This window comes from Schistosoma haematobium, chromosome 1 (genome assembly GCF_000699445.3).
Source record: "Schistosoma haematobium chromosome 1, whole genome shotgun sequence".
Taxonomy (NCBI): Eukaryota; Metazoa; Platyhelminthes; class Trematoda; order Strigeidida; family Schistosomatidae; genus Schistosoma; species Schistosoma haematobium.
Window position 1 is genome coordinate 65,252,914 of NC_067196.1, and position 17,094 is coordinate 65,270,007.

The 17,094-nt window shown below is 31.6% G+C and overlaps 1 protein-coding gene across 1 annotated transcript in view; it reads right to left on the bottom strand.

Moving 5' to 3' along the window:
* MS3_00001877 (uncharacterized protein) overlaps positions 1–17,094 on the bottom strand; it is a 121,222-nt gene that overhangs the window by 2,060 nt on the left and 102,068 nt on the right. Inside the window, exons 15-20 of the mRNA XM_051209383.1 lie at positions 14,865–15,155; positions 10,455–10,692; positions 8,994–9,397; positions 6,967–7,225; positions 2,276–2,388; positions 134–393 (exon numbers count right to left, since the gene is read on the bottom strand). Of these exons, the coding sequence (XP_051074836.1) occupies positions 134–393; positions 2,276–2,388; positions 6,967–7,225; positions 8,994–9,397; positions 10,455–10,692; positions 14,865–15,155 (1,565 nt within the window). The remainder of the gene's footprint in view (positions 1–133; positions 394–2,275; positions 2,389–6,966; positions 7,226–8,993; positions 9,398–10,454; positions 10,693–14,864; positions 15,156–17,094) is intronic.

Genomic DNA, 17,094 nt, shown 5'->3' on the forward strand with positions numbered 1-17,094 from the left:
GTCTATGTTAACCGTCTCCACTCCTTTATTCCCAATAGTAAACATATCTAATACGTAAGATATGGTATTACAAAGTGCAGGACGTTTCCTATCTCGGTAATCAGGTAATTTGTGATGTTCGAATTAAGCTTACCTTTCGAATGAATGGCGTGTTTCTCCGCGGAAAAAGTACACATGATTTTTGAATTGCATTTTGAGCACATTATCTCGTCGAATTTGATCTTCAGGTCCAGGTCTACTTATGGTATAACCCAGCAGTGGTAGACTAGCCAATGGACATTCATCACGATAACTTTTATAAAAGAAAAGGCATAATTGAGTAAAAACCACCCAGAGTCGTTGCCAACCATTGCTGTTCTTAAATTTTCTCAATAGATATCCACTAGTTTGGTACTAAAATGAAGAGTAATAATTGTTTAACTTAATAATTTATGGGCAGCCGAATGAGCAAATTTACTTCCTATGTTCTCGTGAAACTGTTTAAACATAAACCTTAAGATCAATTAAATTACTTAACCAGTACTAGGCTGGAATGTTCCTCACGATTCTTTATATTCAAGTTATCGATCGTTCCTCATGGATAGCATGTGTAGGATTTCGGCTTAGATTTGGTGTATCGCATTTTAATAACACGCATTCCTGCTCTTTAAGCACAGTGAAGTAAACATTTTGTGCTGTAAAATAGACAATTCACCCATCCCAATGAATTTGTTAGCAACCCGTACAATTGCATTTACAGATAATCTATTACATCATGTTTATTCATAATTCCTCGCGTAATTGATCCTTTAATTCCATATACATATGCCCGGTTGTACATCTTGATAGTAGATTCGTTGATAACACATTCCTTCACTGAATTTCGGGTTTATGTTTAGACGAATTATAATTCTTCCTGCTAGAATCTGTTCATCAGTAAACGAGTGTGCAACTACTTCGTGTATAAAATAGATACTTCACATTTACGGGAAAAAATAACTTTAGATAGTTGGGAACCGTAGGTCAGGAGGTGAGGTTTAGATTGTTTGTCAGCTGGTATTCATCATCAGGGCGCACCCACCATCGTAGGGTAGCTGACGCCACTTTACCTAATGCTGTGGTCATAAACCTTAACGCTGGAATATTGGTGTTGAAACTGACATTAATGTTAACCAATATCATACTGTTTAGTTATCGACACTAAACTGCTCTGTCTGTTGCAGAGGCCGATACGTTATTTAACTAATGATCGCGATGCCTTTTGATAAAAAAAACATTAGTTTCGTTTGTCCTTAGTCTGGTAAATGATATAAAGATTAATGTGAGGAAAAATGTCTCTATGAAACGGTGTAAACTATTTTTCCTTGAAACATTCATCATAGGTATCCATTTAAATCTTGAAGACCAATGAGAAAGTAAAATCTCAATAGATTTGAATCTCTGTTAAGTAAGCTAACTTCAAAGTATTTTGCCTCAATTCTAAAGATGTATGTCGAGGACATAGATAAAATAGACAGGCAACGGCTCAATTTAGCACACAGAGATGAAATTGTCAGGCCAAATCTCGGAATAGTAGAGATAGTAACGGTATCAGTGGTATTCTTTAACAGTAATATCGATGTCTACAACCACGTTAATGACTGGAATCGAATCTTCATATTTCGTGGTGAACACGTTGCTACCATTTAGATCATTGGTGCTGAATTTATTAATTCAAATTATCCAACACTAGTTGACTTATGATAATGTTTAGGTGTCATATTCAATGTCGTTAGTGAGTTCCTGTGGATTCCCAATTGCGACTTTAACCAATTCACTCTGCAGTGTAACGATCCTTCAGTGATATCAGCGGTAGATGGTCAAACCCAATTGATTATATCTTCTCAGTACAATAAAGAGGACGCTTTTTGAAGCTAGTTCTTTAACTGGTATCCATTTCATTTCTGAATATTACCTTTAAATAAGAATTAATGATGTAGCTCATCTACCGATTACATATTTATGAGTTCAATTTTAAACTGCAATATTTGTCTGGAAGTTAGTAATACTACCCAGTTGCCTAAAGTGAACTAGTTCGAATAGAATTCGAAAGTGCAATGCGTTAGATGAAAGTCTAGTGTTATTTAAATATTGACTCACTATTCCAATAAATAAGGTATATTCACTACAATGGTTAATAAGAAAGCTAATAAAGTTTGAGAAAGTTAATAAAAGTGCATTTCAACGCAAAAATGATTTATATTCTCGTGCTATAAATCAAATTTAATACTATAAAGCAGAAAAAAATTCAGCTTACTTCATTAGCACGTAGTATATCTTGCATTGAAAGTGTGAAACACCTATGCCAACAAACATGAACACTTGTTACAGCTCGTTGTAACATTTGTGTGGAGTCAGTTTCAAAAGTATCTGTAGAAAATAAGAATATTCATAGGAAAATATTAAATCAAATGAATAGATTAATATTTGCTTCATTCAAATCACAGGTGACAGTTAGTACTGTACATAAATGGGTAGATATCGTAGCTACAGTTTGTGTCACTTCTGTTGAAGCTGCTTGATCTTATATTTTACTGACTACTTGTTTTGCATTTATCTAAAATTTCATCTGGAACATGATTATGTTCTGTTGAGTGTTTTTATACGACTTCATACTTTGTATAACAGCATGACCTATACAATATTCCAAACATCTCGAAGTCCTGTCATTAATCATTTTTCTTCTTCTGAAGGTGTAACCATTCATTATGAAGACATGACCATCTTTTTACATAGTCTAATTGAGTTCCGATGAGATATGAAAAAGAAGTAACATGAAATGTATTTCACTGCCTTGACACATAAGTATATCAATGAATTTATTTTAAAATCAGTTGATGCTTATTTATTTTGTATACGATCACACTTTTACTACAACTAATGAATTGTAATTCAGTTTCTATCATTTGAACTCAGTACCCAATTAAATCATTTAGAAACAAACTATTAATTATTTCTTATCAGAAGGGTTTTTGTGGATATTATAGTAATTTCAACCATTGAAATTATTATAATATCCACAAAAACCCTTGTGATATGAATCAACATATGCTCACTAGTGACTGGCTTCAATAGGTATTTCCTAGAGTTCTAGTGGGAAGTAGTGACCAGTGGAGTTCAACCAGGTCTGTTGTGAGATAGTAACTCACTGAAGACAATGGTGGATGTGTCGCTCAGTTTGTGGATTAGTTGAAGTTAGACATTAACAGCGTTGAATGTCAGCTCAGTAGTCTAGTGGTTAAGCACTCGCACACGAAACTGATAGGTCCTGTGTTCGAATCTCGCGGGGGGGCGGGATCGTGGGTGCGCACTGCCGAGGAGTTTCACAACAGGACGAAACGGCCGTCTAGTGCTTCTAGGTTTTCCATGGTAGTATAACTTCCATTGACTCACGATCTCAACGATTGATATTAATTATTTGTGATTCACTCACATTTATATTAGTGTGGAAGTTCTTTAGATAATCACTTTTTAATTATTATATTTATTCAATTGATATGTTAATGACATTATTTTATTGTAATAGTATATGGCCCTTTTTGTATACTCCATTACTGAATTAAACTTTATGATATTCATCTTGACAACATAGAATTTTAAATTCACTTGGTATTGTTTTACTTGAATCTTCTCATTGATGTTTTAGGACTGAAATTGGTCAGTCTCTTATTGGCATATGTGCATACTGTGCGTATGCCTCGATATTGCCTTAATACACAAGCTTTTATAAGCAAAGATGGATAGTGGCTAGCAGTGAAATCCAGGACACGCATTTCGCCCTATTTGGGACTCGTCAGCCGGATGTGCCTGCATCTCAGAGTTGATGTTCACTCTGGGACTCGAACTCAGTACCGTTCGCTTCAGGACTCAGTAGCTAACTGGATAACGCGATCGCGTTTGAAGAGAACGGTACTGAGTTCGAGTCCCAAAGCGAACATCAACTCTGAGATGCAGGTACATCCAGCTGACGAGTTCCAAACAGGACGAAACGCGCATCCTGGATTCCACTGCTAGCCACTATCCATCTTTGCTTATAATAGGATTTTAAAGTTTAAATCCTTTAACAAATAAACTTGATGATGCAATAATAATGAAGCAAGTTTGTGTACAGCTGCAAATACTAAGTAAATTTATTCTTATGATTATTGCGGTAGACTCCCAAAATATTTGATCTATATGTTACTATGTTTGACTGACAGATAAGACATGAATTTGTAAAATGTTAAAAAGCAGATCATAATCATTGTTCTTCCTATTCTCTCCATACAAATAGTTTGATTATATGAATATTCATGTATTATACATAATGCATTATTATTTTATTTATTTAAACGCATAAACATTGGTATAAGGAGGCATCAAATAGATATGCGCCACATAAATCATTTGATTTGTGTGACGGCTGGATACTGCCCGGGTGCCCAAACCGATGCAGGACATAATGAATATTGTTTAAGGATATACATGAATATGTATCGTTTATTGTTTTTCTTTTGAATAAAACATTTTTAATCAGCCTTTACTACTTACTCTCTTGTTAAAATTAGTTCATTATTATAAATATGTATTCACAATTAATTTAAACAAAATCTCAATTATCATGTCCAAATTTTAGTTCAGATACAAATGGATTCAATAATGGATTATCATTTCAGTCTCAATTGTGTAGTTTTATTGCTTAATTTAAACTGTATGTTGCTTTTATTTTTAAATATTATTTGGACATGTAGTTGATCAACCAATAAATAATCAGGAATATATACAAGCATACGAACATGTGAATGAGCATATCTATACAATACGATGTATATCTTCTAAACCAATATAGGATATATCAATCTGACGTGTAAATTTACTTCGAAACTACTTTAAATTGTGAGGGTTGATGAGACTGTTGAATAAGTTCGGAAAAGATCATATGTATACATGGGTATACACATAATATAATTACACATAAATGTGTTCATAACAAACATACAAATCCTAGTAACTATAAGAACTAACCGAACTGAGAAGAAAAAGAAAGCCAATTTGATCTTAATCATTTTTAAACCATAACAAAGGAAAAAAAAATAAAGATTTAGTAAGAATAGGGAAAAACGGTGAGAGATGTATGATGAGATGAACTTTGATCGCTTTCGATTGGTTGTATAACGTATCGGTCTTATTATATTCTATTATGCCTTCAGATGACTCATTCTTTTTTTACAAATTAATTTTATTTACTAAAAATATCAATGTATATTTAGTCTAGTCAGTAACAAATAATGTTATATGTGGATTACTAAGCTATGTGGTTCATCATTTAAGGTTTACACTACTGTATGAATATAAATAGACAACGATTAAAAGCTAGATAACAACTAAAAGTCTACTTTGTTCTAATATCTAATTCATTAACGGTGTATTCCATGACCCAATGTTAAGGGTTGAATCCACGAACTTAGATTTCAACTCAGTGATATAGAAGTATTCTGTTTACCACAAAACTCTACAATATGTTATATTTAGTCGAATACGATGTCATGGGCAGTAAACTACTAGGAACACCACAAAGAGTGGGAAACAACTACCCAACTCTCTTCGGATCCCAATAGTTCTCAAACTGATGTTAGTCTGTGATGATTAAAACCAAATTAAAAGATGAGATCTTCGCAATCCTCTTATTTAGATTATATAATTGTTTCTTAGTATTAGTATACGGTTTTAATGGAGATTGTTGAATTTTATAATTTACATCATTGGTTGACCTTAGGCAAGCATTGGAAACTGGGGAGCACTGGACACCTAATTATCCTAGTATGAGAATCCTCAGCGATATAAAGTCAAGATCAGCAGAGTTCAACCATGTTGAATTTTGGGCAGTGACCAATGAAACTGGAATATGGTTGCGTAGCTGACTGGAGTTAGAAATGTAAACCATTTGGTGGTGACACAGTGGTATAGACAAACAAGCACTCACCACGAGACTTGAAGGTCCTGAGTCCGATCCTTGATGGGGTCGTGAATGAAGGCTTCTGAGGAATCTTATATTAGGATGTAACTGCTGTCCAGTTCCTCCTGTTTTCTTATTAGTGGTCTTGATATTCTCACAACAAATCAGACTAATTCTGTCTGAATTGTCTATTTCTATTTTTATCTATTCGATTATTTCATTTTTTACAATACCATTTATGCTAATTCTACATATGATTATATTTTTTTCTTTGTCACAGCAACTAGAATAGACTAGAAATAATACATGATAAGATATTAGCAATAAATAATACATCACTTTCTATCGTTTCGAATGGGTTGATTTTCTTCGTTAATTAAAATACTTCTTCAAGAGATAATTATTTATGTAGTGGTGAGGATTGCTAAGAAAATCTATGTACTTAAGGACACAACAACTAGCTATTCACAGGTTATTTGGCTAAAATAAGTCAGTAAATGTAAAGTATGTGTTATTCAACTGAGCAACCTGCCCACAAACCTTCCATCTATACATCATTTTACTTCTTGTCTACCAATAAGGTCGAATTACACTACGTCTGAATAATTTGTATGAAAAAAACCAAACAACTTAAATACGGTTAATGTTTGAGGTTGAATGGAAAAACTTCATTCATAGAAAAAAGTTCAAAAATCAATAATCTAAGGATTATACCGACTAGTGGTTGATTCAAAAGATTCAGTAGTAAATGCAACTCCTATACTAGTACAGATTGATTATACTCGGCTTTGAGCCATACTTTTTGTGTCTATGTGTGTGTGTATGTGTTTCTGAATAACGATTAGTGACACTGTTCGGTTGATTATACTAATTTAAGTAGAGTATCAAGTGGAAGCTCATTACTGAATTGTTGAAAGTGGGAAATGCCATCAGTGATGAGTATTACCTACAAATTAAAACAACTTACCGTAAAACCTCATCAACTAAACAACAAGAGTAGTTTGTAAACTTACTACAATTTAATGTTTTCATAGAAGTTCCAATGTTATTCTCCATATTATTGACGATTGAATCACTCATAATTGATGTCGATGATGATGGTCTAGTTTTAGCAGCTAAAATAGCTCTCGATATATCTTCAAGCCATCGATCACGCTGCCAATCTGATGAAGCAGCTACAAGAAAACATCGATTACCTGAATAAATAGTGAAGCTATGTGCAGGTTCCACTTCTTCAACCATTAAATCTTGTAATGAGAATTGACCGTGAACCTGAAATAGGATAATAAAGACGATGTTCATAATTCAATTTTCTACTAGTGTGCAACTACACACATTATAGATAAATATTAATATGACCAATTACTTATTACCAGTATATCCATAAATGTTTAATTTAATAATTAATATTCATTGGTAATGAGTTAATTTAAACCAATTAATTTATTCATGCTCATATTTTGATATTCATAAAGAAACTATTATAAATTATTGACAGAGCGACTTGATTATAGTGGATTTTATATATAATTGGAAGCCAAGTGTAGATGATGGTAAGTTTCCCCTAAGGCATTTCGGTTGCTGAAACTAGTCGATATTGTATCATTAGCCAGTCAATCACCCAGTTGTTTATATTTAAGTGAAAATTGATAATCTCTTAGGTGATTTTACACAATGATCAAGGAATGCTTACATAAATGTATATTGAATATCACAAAACCTTTAACTCAATACAGACACGTCTTTAAGAGATAAAACAGATTAACAGATAAATATATTTTAGTGTTATCCTATGAATATTGAATGAGAAAACTGATATGCGGAGTGGAGTATTTCATGAAAGTACTTTGTTTTGATATATTCATTGAAAATACTCAATAGTTAAGAGTAATCTCTAAATTTGAGTATTCTATAAAGTAACAATAATAATACAAATTTTAAACATTTTCCCCATTAATTAAGAAATATAATTTTATTTGTTAGCATTTGAATCTTCCCATTGATCATGATATTTAAGATTATATTTGATCAGTCTCTATTGGTATATATGAATCCTAATAAGATTGCTTTGACATTATCACGTGTTTCTGAGTAAAATTAAATAGTGAAATACAAGATATACATCTCCTCTCATTCAGGACTTGTCTTTTGGACGTATCTACATTTTAGTGTTGATGTTCACTTTGAAATCCAGCTTCATTAAAACTTAAACAATCCGCTCAGGATACACAAATAGCTACTGAGACTAAGCGAATGCAGTCTTTAATATCATCAACAACAAGAAAAACTCGAACTGTTACGCATGGAGTATGTTGAATTAAATTAGAAGAACAAGTGAATTACTTTATTCCTTTTTTCAATTTGCTTTCGTTTCATTTTATCCAATGCAAATAAAACATTCTTTGTAAAGCTTTAATTATTTGATTTTTATATAATGCGAGTAAGTAATTATAGGCTTATATACTCGATATCTGAACTAAACCTTGAGTTAAAGGCTAGAGAAATTATCCCGGTCCCATGAACCTAAGCGAACTGAATTTTAAAAAGTTGTTTAGTGGTTAAAACACTTAATTGTCAACAATTAGAACGTAGATTCCAACGCTAATTTAATGATTTCATTTTGATGAAGTGGCTAGTAGTGTCAATAATCTTCACAGAAAATTTATGACTAATAACCAAATACCTGAAATTATACTTGTTAAATGACTACAAATTGGTTGATTGTGATTTCTTTAATTTTCTCAGGAATGGTGTTGTTATTTTACTAACAAATATATTACTTATATATACTTATATATTACTTATATACTTATATATTACTTACAAATGTATCAATTATTTATAAAAATCTTCTCAATGCTCAATTTATTCTAAATTATCAAGTCAAACCTTGGCAACGATACCTATATACCAATCTGCCTAGGAAAACAAATAATCACTATTCCCTCTCACCGACACAACAAATTGTTTATCAAATGTGTATCAGTAATTCGTTTTGCAATAATAATTAAAACTGGGTTGAAAAAATTAATTAATTTACTTTAAATTGTAGATAAGATGTCATTGTTCGACTAGCATAAATTAATTGATCAGATAATAGAAAAAACATTCTTGGTTGATAGCCTTTTTTTGACAATTTCTGAAGCCAACCTTCACGAATAAATTGTCTATTAGGATGATAAATTGGTCCTAGTGAATATGAACCACAGATTGTTGGTGTTAATGTCGAATTATGGTTTTGTTTATTATCATTATTACTGTTATTATTACAATTATTTCTTTCGTTTTGTAAATGTGAATACTGAGATAAATCTGAGGATGAAATAATGTCTGGATTAAATCCAATTAGATCACGTTGAATTTCTAGTAATTTATAAGTATTTTCCATTTTTTTGTAGGATTCCCATTGTGATTGAATAAGATCATTTAATTTGGCATGTGCAACTGTAAATTTAAAAAAATGGGAAAATGATTAACTAACAGATATATACCTGTACATTTTAATAGAGTTAGGTTTGGACTAGCATTGTTATTCAGGATTTGTGTTTCTCTCTATTGAAGATTCATCAGGTTGATGTACCCGCCCTTATACTAAAAGTGTCTGATAAATTACAGTTGTCAATGCCAACAAGCAAAAAATATAAACACATGAGAATTACTTTAAACTCGTTGAAATAGTTAATGGCCATTTGGAATTAGTAGCGTTTGAAGTGATTGGCAGTGAGGTCTAATGCGATACCTAATAACGGGAAAATGCAAAACCTGACGTATATATTCGTTGCATAATTTTCGTATTATTTTCCATTAGTTTATACCATATATGAAGATTAGCTAGGAAATCACTGAAAGTAAAGAAGCACTAAACAACCACTAAAATAACCCCACAACTTTATTTGAGATTAAGTTTGGAACATTTAAGTCTAGCAATAACTACTCAATTGAAATACAGCAATTTACAATTCCGACTTGCAAGAAGCTTGAGTTGGTCTCACTGTCGTTCTGGACAATATAACTAGAGTTCATTTCAAGTAGAAATTTAATCTAAAGTAATTCTACAAGAGTGAAATCATTTCATTTTCATAAACTTGTTTGCAATTGTCCGTGACTGATGGCTTTGTTATCTACAAATATGTTTGGATTTTCACTAGGTATTCTGTTAACTATGCGATTCACTGACCTCTTCAATATAAATTGTTAATTTGCATCTGTTGATATGTTTATTAATTTCGGTTTGATTTGAATGACATGCTTTTAAATAAATGCTGGTATTAATAGAATTCCATTGAATCGGAGCCATGGCTAGGCGGTTAAGTAGCCTTACTTCCATTCATTAAGTCCCAGGTCCGAATTTTACTCTGCGTTCTCTTAATTTAGTATCGCTAGTCCTTACATAAGTAAGAAGTGCATAGCTAAACTCTTGTTACTCAAATTTGTATACATCTTAAGGAGTTACATTAGAAAAAAAGACGGCAAATCCACAAATACTAATGATTTTACTTACTTCTACAGTCGGATAAATCTGGATGGATTTCACCATAGTAACGCATTAATCGTTCAAGTAATACACGATATTGTAACAATCGATGCATTGGTTTTAATAAAAATACATAGAATGGTAGATAACAATATTTTTGTGCTTCAAAATTTCTTAATAATTGTTCGATTTCCGGTCTAATTCTTGTTAATTTTTCAATATCAAGTATAATATTTCCCGCATGCATTAAATAACAATGATAGAGCTAATTATATGTTTTCATTTTGGTTTGTTCACGTAGAGAAGAGAAAAGTATATGTAAGAGAGGGGTAGAGGAAACAAGACTTATTAGATTAGGGAAAATATATTTCTCAGATAAAAATAGAAAGCTAAACGTTGAAGTTAATCATCGAATGACATAATTGTAAATAGTCGCATGAATTTTTGCTATAAGTTCTACCCTGCTATTCAGCCTTTGAACTAACTCATTTTGTACATTCAAAGTGGACTAAACATAAAAAAGCAGGTAGACTATCAAAAGATTTACTTAAATTAAGCTGAATACAATGATTATTGATTGATCCTATATCTGAGGTTGATAAATATTATGCTTAGTAGATCTGTTTTCTGTCAGAATTCTTTACACTAAAAAAATGACTAACTTTTCAATACTCTGGCAATTAAATGTTATAACTCACTCAATATGCTCACGTGACCACAGCCACACTTACCTGACCGGGTGATTACAAAGAAATACATAACTGACACAGACATCACAGACACACATTAATGGACCATGATTAACGGTCTTTTGAAGAACTTTACTAATTAGTCTTTCCTTACAATAATTTCTCCGGAGCTACTGCAAAAATGACCAGCTGACCAAACAAAATGTCATTTTGTTGGTGTTATGTTCTCTAAGCTGGATGGTTTATTTATAAAGTTTTCATTGTCCTTCTGGACAATATCATCAGGATGAACTTCGATGAGAAGTGAGCTACTAGATCTTTCCCAGAATTGACTAAAAGCTTGTTCTGTTGACCTGGAATTCGGTCAGTTGTTATTCATAACTATGTGATCATTGTTTGTGTATTTTTTTGTCTTCTCTCCTAACTTGACCTGCAACCTTGCCGTTATTAATTTTCTATTGGCTGATAGATTTGAGCGATTTCGATTTGTCCATTGATTGTAGCTTGACTGGAGTGCTAGACATCTAAAGTTCTTCAGCTTTCTTTGTGTTTCCTCTGTACATTATTCTTACATTTTCCAGGTCGAACTTATGTTCATAGTTGTTCACAGATATTGATATAAACAAATAAATGTCGTTGCATTTAACAGTTATTAAGTTTTCATGTAATCATACGCAAATATGAACATAATACCTCTAAAATCCTAATCCTAATCTATAAATATTCTCCATTGTCTCAAAATATCATTTTGCCGGTAAATGACATTTGAATTTACATACTATCTATTAATGTCTATTAATTTAAAGATATCATTATGTATTTCATTTATTTTCATTCTGATTTTCCAGAGTTAGGTGATTTGATTCTACTGTTGCTCTCTTATCGAACTTTTCCAATGTAGCCTCAAATTATCATTTATTTCAAATGATTCATTGTCTGAAACCAACAAAAATCATTATTTTACGATCAGCTTGTAATGCCGATGAAAGTTCACTATAGTTTTCGACTGTTTACAGTTGATATGTAGCCATTTAGTGTAATGAATCCATATGACGAGATAAATATCATGAATAAAATGGGAATTTGTTGCTCACGAAACGGTTTTTTAATGATATTTATTTAGCTACTTAATTTGATTTCAGTAGATGAAAATGTTGAGGGTAGCTAAATTTTTCAAGAAGTATATTATCATGCACATCACTTTGTAACTAAAAAAACATTAGTTCAATACATTAAAGATACGTAATATACTTGAAAGAGCGTCACAACTTATATTTTTAGACCAAAAATATGTACTAAAAATATTCACTTCTAACTACTGCACAGGGATTATATCTGGTGTTTTTCGTCCTTAGTCGATAAGCTGAACACTATTTAATTATCAAAAGATTGATATAAAAAAATTAGTTTTTCTATTTTTAGCTAATTATTATGTAGGGAGATGTAATTAATAACAACTTGAAAAGTTCAGTGATAAAAGATTTTCTCATTAGAGGTAGAATCAAGGACAAAGAATTTCCACTTTCAGGAACGTTGATTAACAAAATCAGTAGCGTCTAATAAAAAAAACAAGCGCATGGAAATTTATTCTACAAAAATCGTTTGTCTAACTAATATATACAAAGCGTCCAGTAACTTATCTCACAAAATATTTTGAACAAGAACATTTAAGAACTGAAGAAGAGACTGCAAATATCAACCTCATGGAGTTTTCAAACAAAAATAATTGAAAACAATTGCCCCATATATAACTTCGCTTGAAAAACTTCTGCTTAGTCAACCATGAGCTATAAAGCAGTTTACCGAAACTAGTTAATATCGAAACGACTAAAAAAGTTGTGAAAATATCTTAACACAAACTGAACAATGTTAAAAAAAGGGACGAGCCGAATTTCAACAGCAGAATAAATTTCAACTACTACAAAGACACTGAATAATAAGAACAAATAGACGTTTTCACGTCTTTTTTCGTCTGAACATCGACTGTCTGTCTCGTTTCATGGAAGATATACTTTTATCTCATTTATATGGAAAATTTCGGGCAATAGTTTGATTGGAAAAATATTTCAATCCATGGTATTTATTAAAATTTGTAATACAATTTTCAGAAATCTGACATTTAGTTTGCTTAGCGATGCATAAGAATGTTTACGCATGTTCAACTAATCAGTATTTCAAATAAACAATGAACAACGTCAGAGGTCAAGTCAACGAAAACGTTGATAAGCTGCTGGTTTATTGTTGTGATAACATTTTTACAGCTAAAACAAATTTTCACACCCCATTAGGTCACTTAGTAAATTACCAAATTATATGTAAAGGGGTTCTCATATTCTTTATTTTTCAAGTTTATACTGATGGTGTTGTCTAGTCAGAAAGAAAGCACTGTGTTTAAAATATTCAGCTTAGAGAATGAAGGAGTTACAAAATTATGATTAAATTAATTACATTGGTGATTATTTTCAAATTGAATTCTAAATCATCGATCAAGATTTTAATTTAAGAAAATAAACTCGAGTAATCCGTTAACTCGAACCGGCAACTTAGAGGCTAATAACTCAACAGTCTATTAGTTAAATTACTGATACTGACACAACTATCACTGACTAGCAAGCCATTATTTTATTTAAACTATCAACATCTTTCTATTTTAACCTTGGATAAGCTATATGATAGATACAGGCATAAAGCCATGTAAGCGTGTGGATAACCAATCATCTCTGTGATACTAATTAATATCTATAAGGTATATGTAGTTCGTATATCGATTTTAACTATTTGGTCGCACAAATTTGATTGTAATTACGTAAGCAAATCAAATTGTGAGTGCTACACACCGTTTGAGTATTAATTTGTCTCGTTCCCGCATAAATGAACCCTATTTATTTTCTCAATCCAACTTAAATCTCATAAATGTATGAAATGGAAACGAAATCCATAATTCCTATTCTGTTGTGAAAAAAGTATCCACAAATGTGGAGTTATTCACAGTAAAAATGAATCAATGGCAGAATTGATTGAAGTTAAAAAAAATTTTAACTATAGGAAGTCAGCACTATTATCTAAAAATTAATATGCTTGGGATGTGACCTGCAGATTCAAGGTTCCATTCCCTAGTGGGGTTGTGGATATGGACTGTTAAGGAATTCCATACTAGAACGAAACGGCCATTATCTATAATGACAGAAACCAAATCTGAAAAGAGAATATCTTTCTTTTACAACAAATTTTATCATAACTAAATTATAAATATATTAATTTTAAAAGTCATTTGACATTTACAGCAATAGAAAAAACTGAATATGATAAATTATTCTTTAAAGATTTTAATGGGATTGAAAAACAATAAGTGTCAACTGATCAACATACAAACGAATATATGCATATGTACTTCTTTTCTTTTTTGACAGTATTTTACAATAATTTAAATGAAACAAAGGAAAAAAATTTTTCGTTAACAATATGAAAAAGTGAAAACAAACAAATTGAAACTTTTTGATTGAAATTCTAAGTCTATTGAAGCTAGACCACCATGAAAAACCTGGAAGCACTGGACTGATAGGTCCTGGGTTCGAATCTCGCGGGATGCGGGATCGTGGGTGCGCACTGTTGAGGAGTCTCATACTAGGACGAAACGACCGTCCAGTGCTTCCAGGTTTTCCATGGTGGTCTAGCTTCAATCGACTCATGATTTCTATCGAAAACTTAACAATCTCCACAACACCTAAACTGATAAATTAAAACTTACCGGTAAAATATGTAAACTTGCAACAAATAAATCACCAATACGATATTCAGTTGATGAATTAATTGAATGAGAATTTAAAGCTAATGAATCTAAACCAGTGGATTGTTTATTATGATTATTTTGTTGTGATGACCAATTTGAAAGACGATTTTCAAAATTATTTAATATTATACAATGTTCTGTATAGATTGGATTAAGAAGATCAACTAAATTGGATGTTAATTCTTGTAATAGTTGAGGATTAATATTGAGATTTGAACATAATGGATCTTTACCGATTTCTTTAAAATGCTTTGAAAGAAGTAAAAGAAAATTATAAGCATGAATTAGAAATTTTATATACAGTATAAACCAGTCATTATCAATGTAGGAGACTAAGTACCGATGCATGTCAATTCAATTTGCTACACTTTATATCAATACAGTGAGATGAAATCAACAAAATCAAGAAGAGTAATTAATTTTAATATTAATAGAGGTATAGACATTAGAAACATAGTTTAAAACCAATAGATATAATTGAAAAGTAAAAATTTAGTAGTTACACATAACTTGAAATTGAGAGAAAGCTAAAGAATGAATATACCTGTATTACTGAGACCAATTTTGTGTTGTCAACGAACATCTCAAACCACTGATTATGACTAGCGCATGGGGTCCAGTCAAAAAGTCCGCACCTACTTGAAAAGCTTAGATTAAAAGTCAGTGATTTCATGGACTAAACCTACTTATTATTTTGGCTGTTCCGTTTTTTTAATCAACTTATTCGTTTCGGTCAGCACTGCATGTCGGGATAGGCAGTAACTAGACCTACGTAAAACATATCCTAACCATTTCTATTGACAAAGGTTCGTAACCTCATGAGTTAATTTCACTTTTGTCCCAGTGCTCTGGAAATAACATTATTATTACTTGCTGCTTTGGGAACGATAATCCGAAGATACCAATAATCACTAACTCGTAGCTACATGTCTTCTATACTTTCGTAAGGCATGTGTTACATCAATTCAGACCAGACTGCTAAGTAGTATATTCACCCACTGGTTGTCGGGTGGAGATCTAACCCACTCCACAGGTGAAGTGAGCCTGAAAAAAACCACGAGGATTTATAGTTTCTGTGCTAAGATTTCGTTTGCCACTAACTTACCAGGGGAGACTAGACCTTAAATATAAGTGAAACAATACACACCTTCGACTGATCAAACCAAATCCAATAATGTAAAAGACACAAAAGAACAATGCTTGGGATAATTATGTCAGATCACGGTTCATCGTATTCTATAACCGAATCAAGCGTATTCGAGCGAAGAGCCTTCGTTAGGTTTATATACATTATTTGATACATCCTGAAATGGAAAACACTGACAAAACTTTCTTGATCAATAGTCAAGTGAAAATAAAAAGTCAGGAAATGCAAATATACTGAAGTGTTGTTAAATATGTATATATTTCAAAACCTGGCGAAGGGTAAACAATTGATCGATGCATCCACTTTCAAGTATAAAACTAGTGTGATTTTACTTGTTTTGATGTTCTTAGACACCAGTCTAGTGTCAGATGATTATTAAAGTCAATCGTTTGATGGACTTAAACTTATCTCAGATCATAAGAGTTCTTGATTCAACGTTCATATAAACTTAAGATTGGTAGAGTAGGGAATTACTGAAGATGTATGGAAAAAGAATAGTGAGAATATATAGTTAAACAATTTAATAGCATTATAATTTATTATCCAAGCTGCTGAGATATTCAGAGTTACTTGTATCACAATGTAATAAAAAAAACCATTCTCTCTCTCTCACCTCCTTTTGTCTAGTATTTTCATTCATTTTATGATATTGACATTGATTGAAAATGAAAATGTCTCAATAAATTAATGACTCTTATTTTCCATAGTTCTATTCTGCTGTATGATGAAATAAGAAATGATTGACTGAGCATATTATTAATTTTTGAAATAAACATTAAAAAACGGAAATCTTTTTATTGTAAATTTGTAATTTTACTGATGACATGCTGTACTGATTAATTTTATGCATTAATAAATTAATAAACACTTATGAATATAAAATAGTTTATAAACAAGACAAAGAGGGAAGGGGAACGATTTTATACTATACTCATGGGTACTGATTAAATCGATTAATCGATTTAGAAAAAATAATCTGTCATTACATTTTAGTATTAGAAGGGGTTTTGTGGAGATTGTAGTAATTTCAACAGTTGAGAT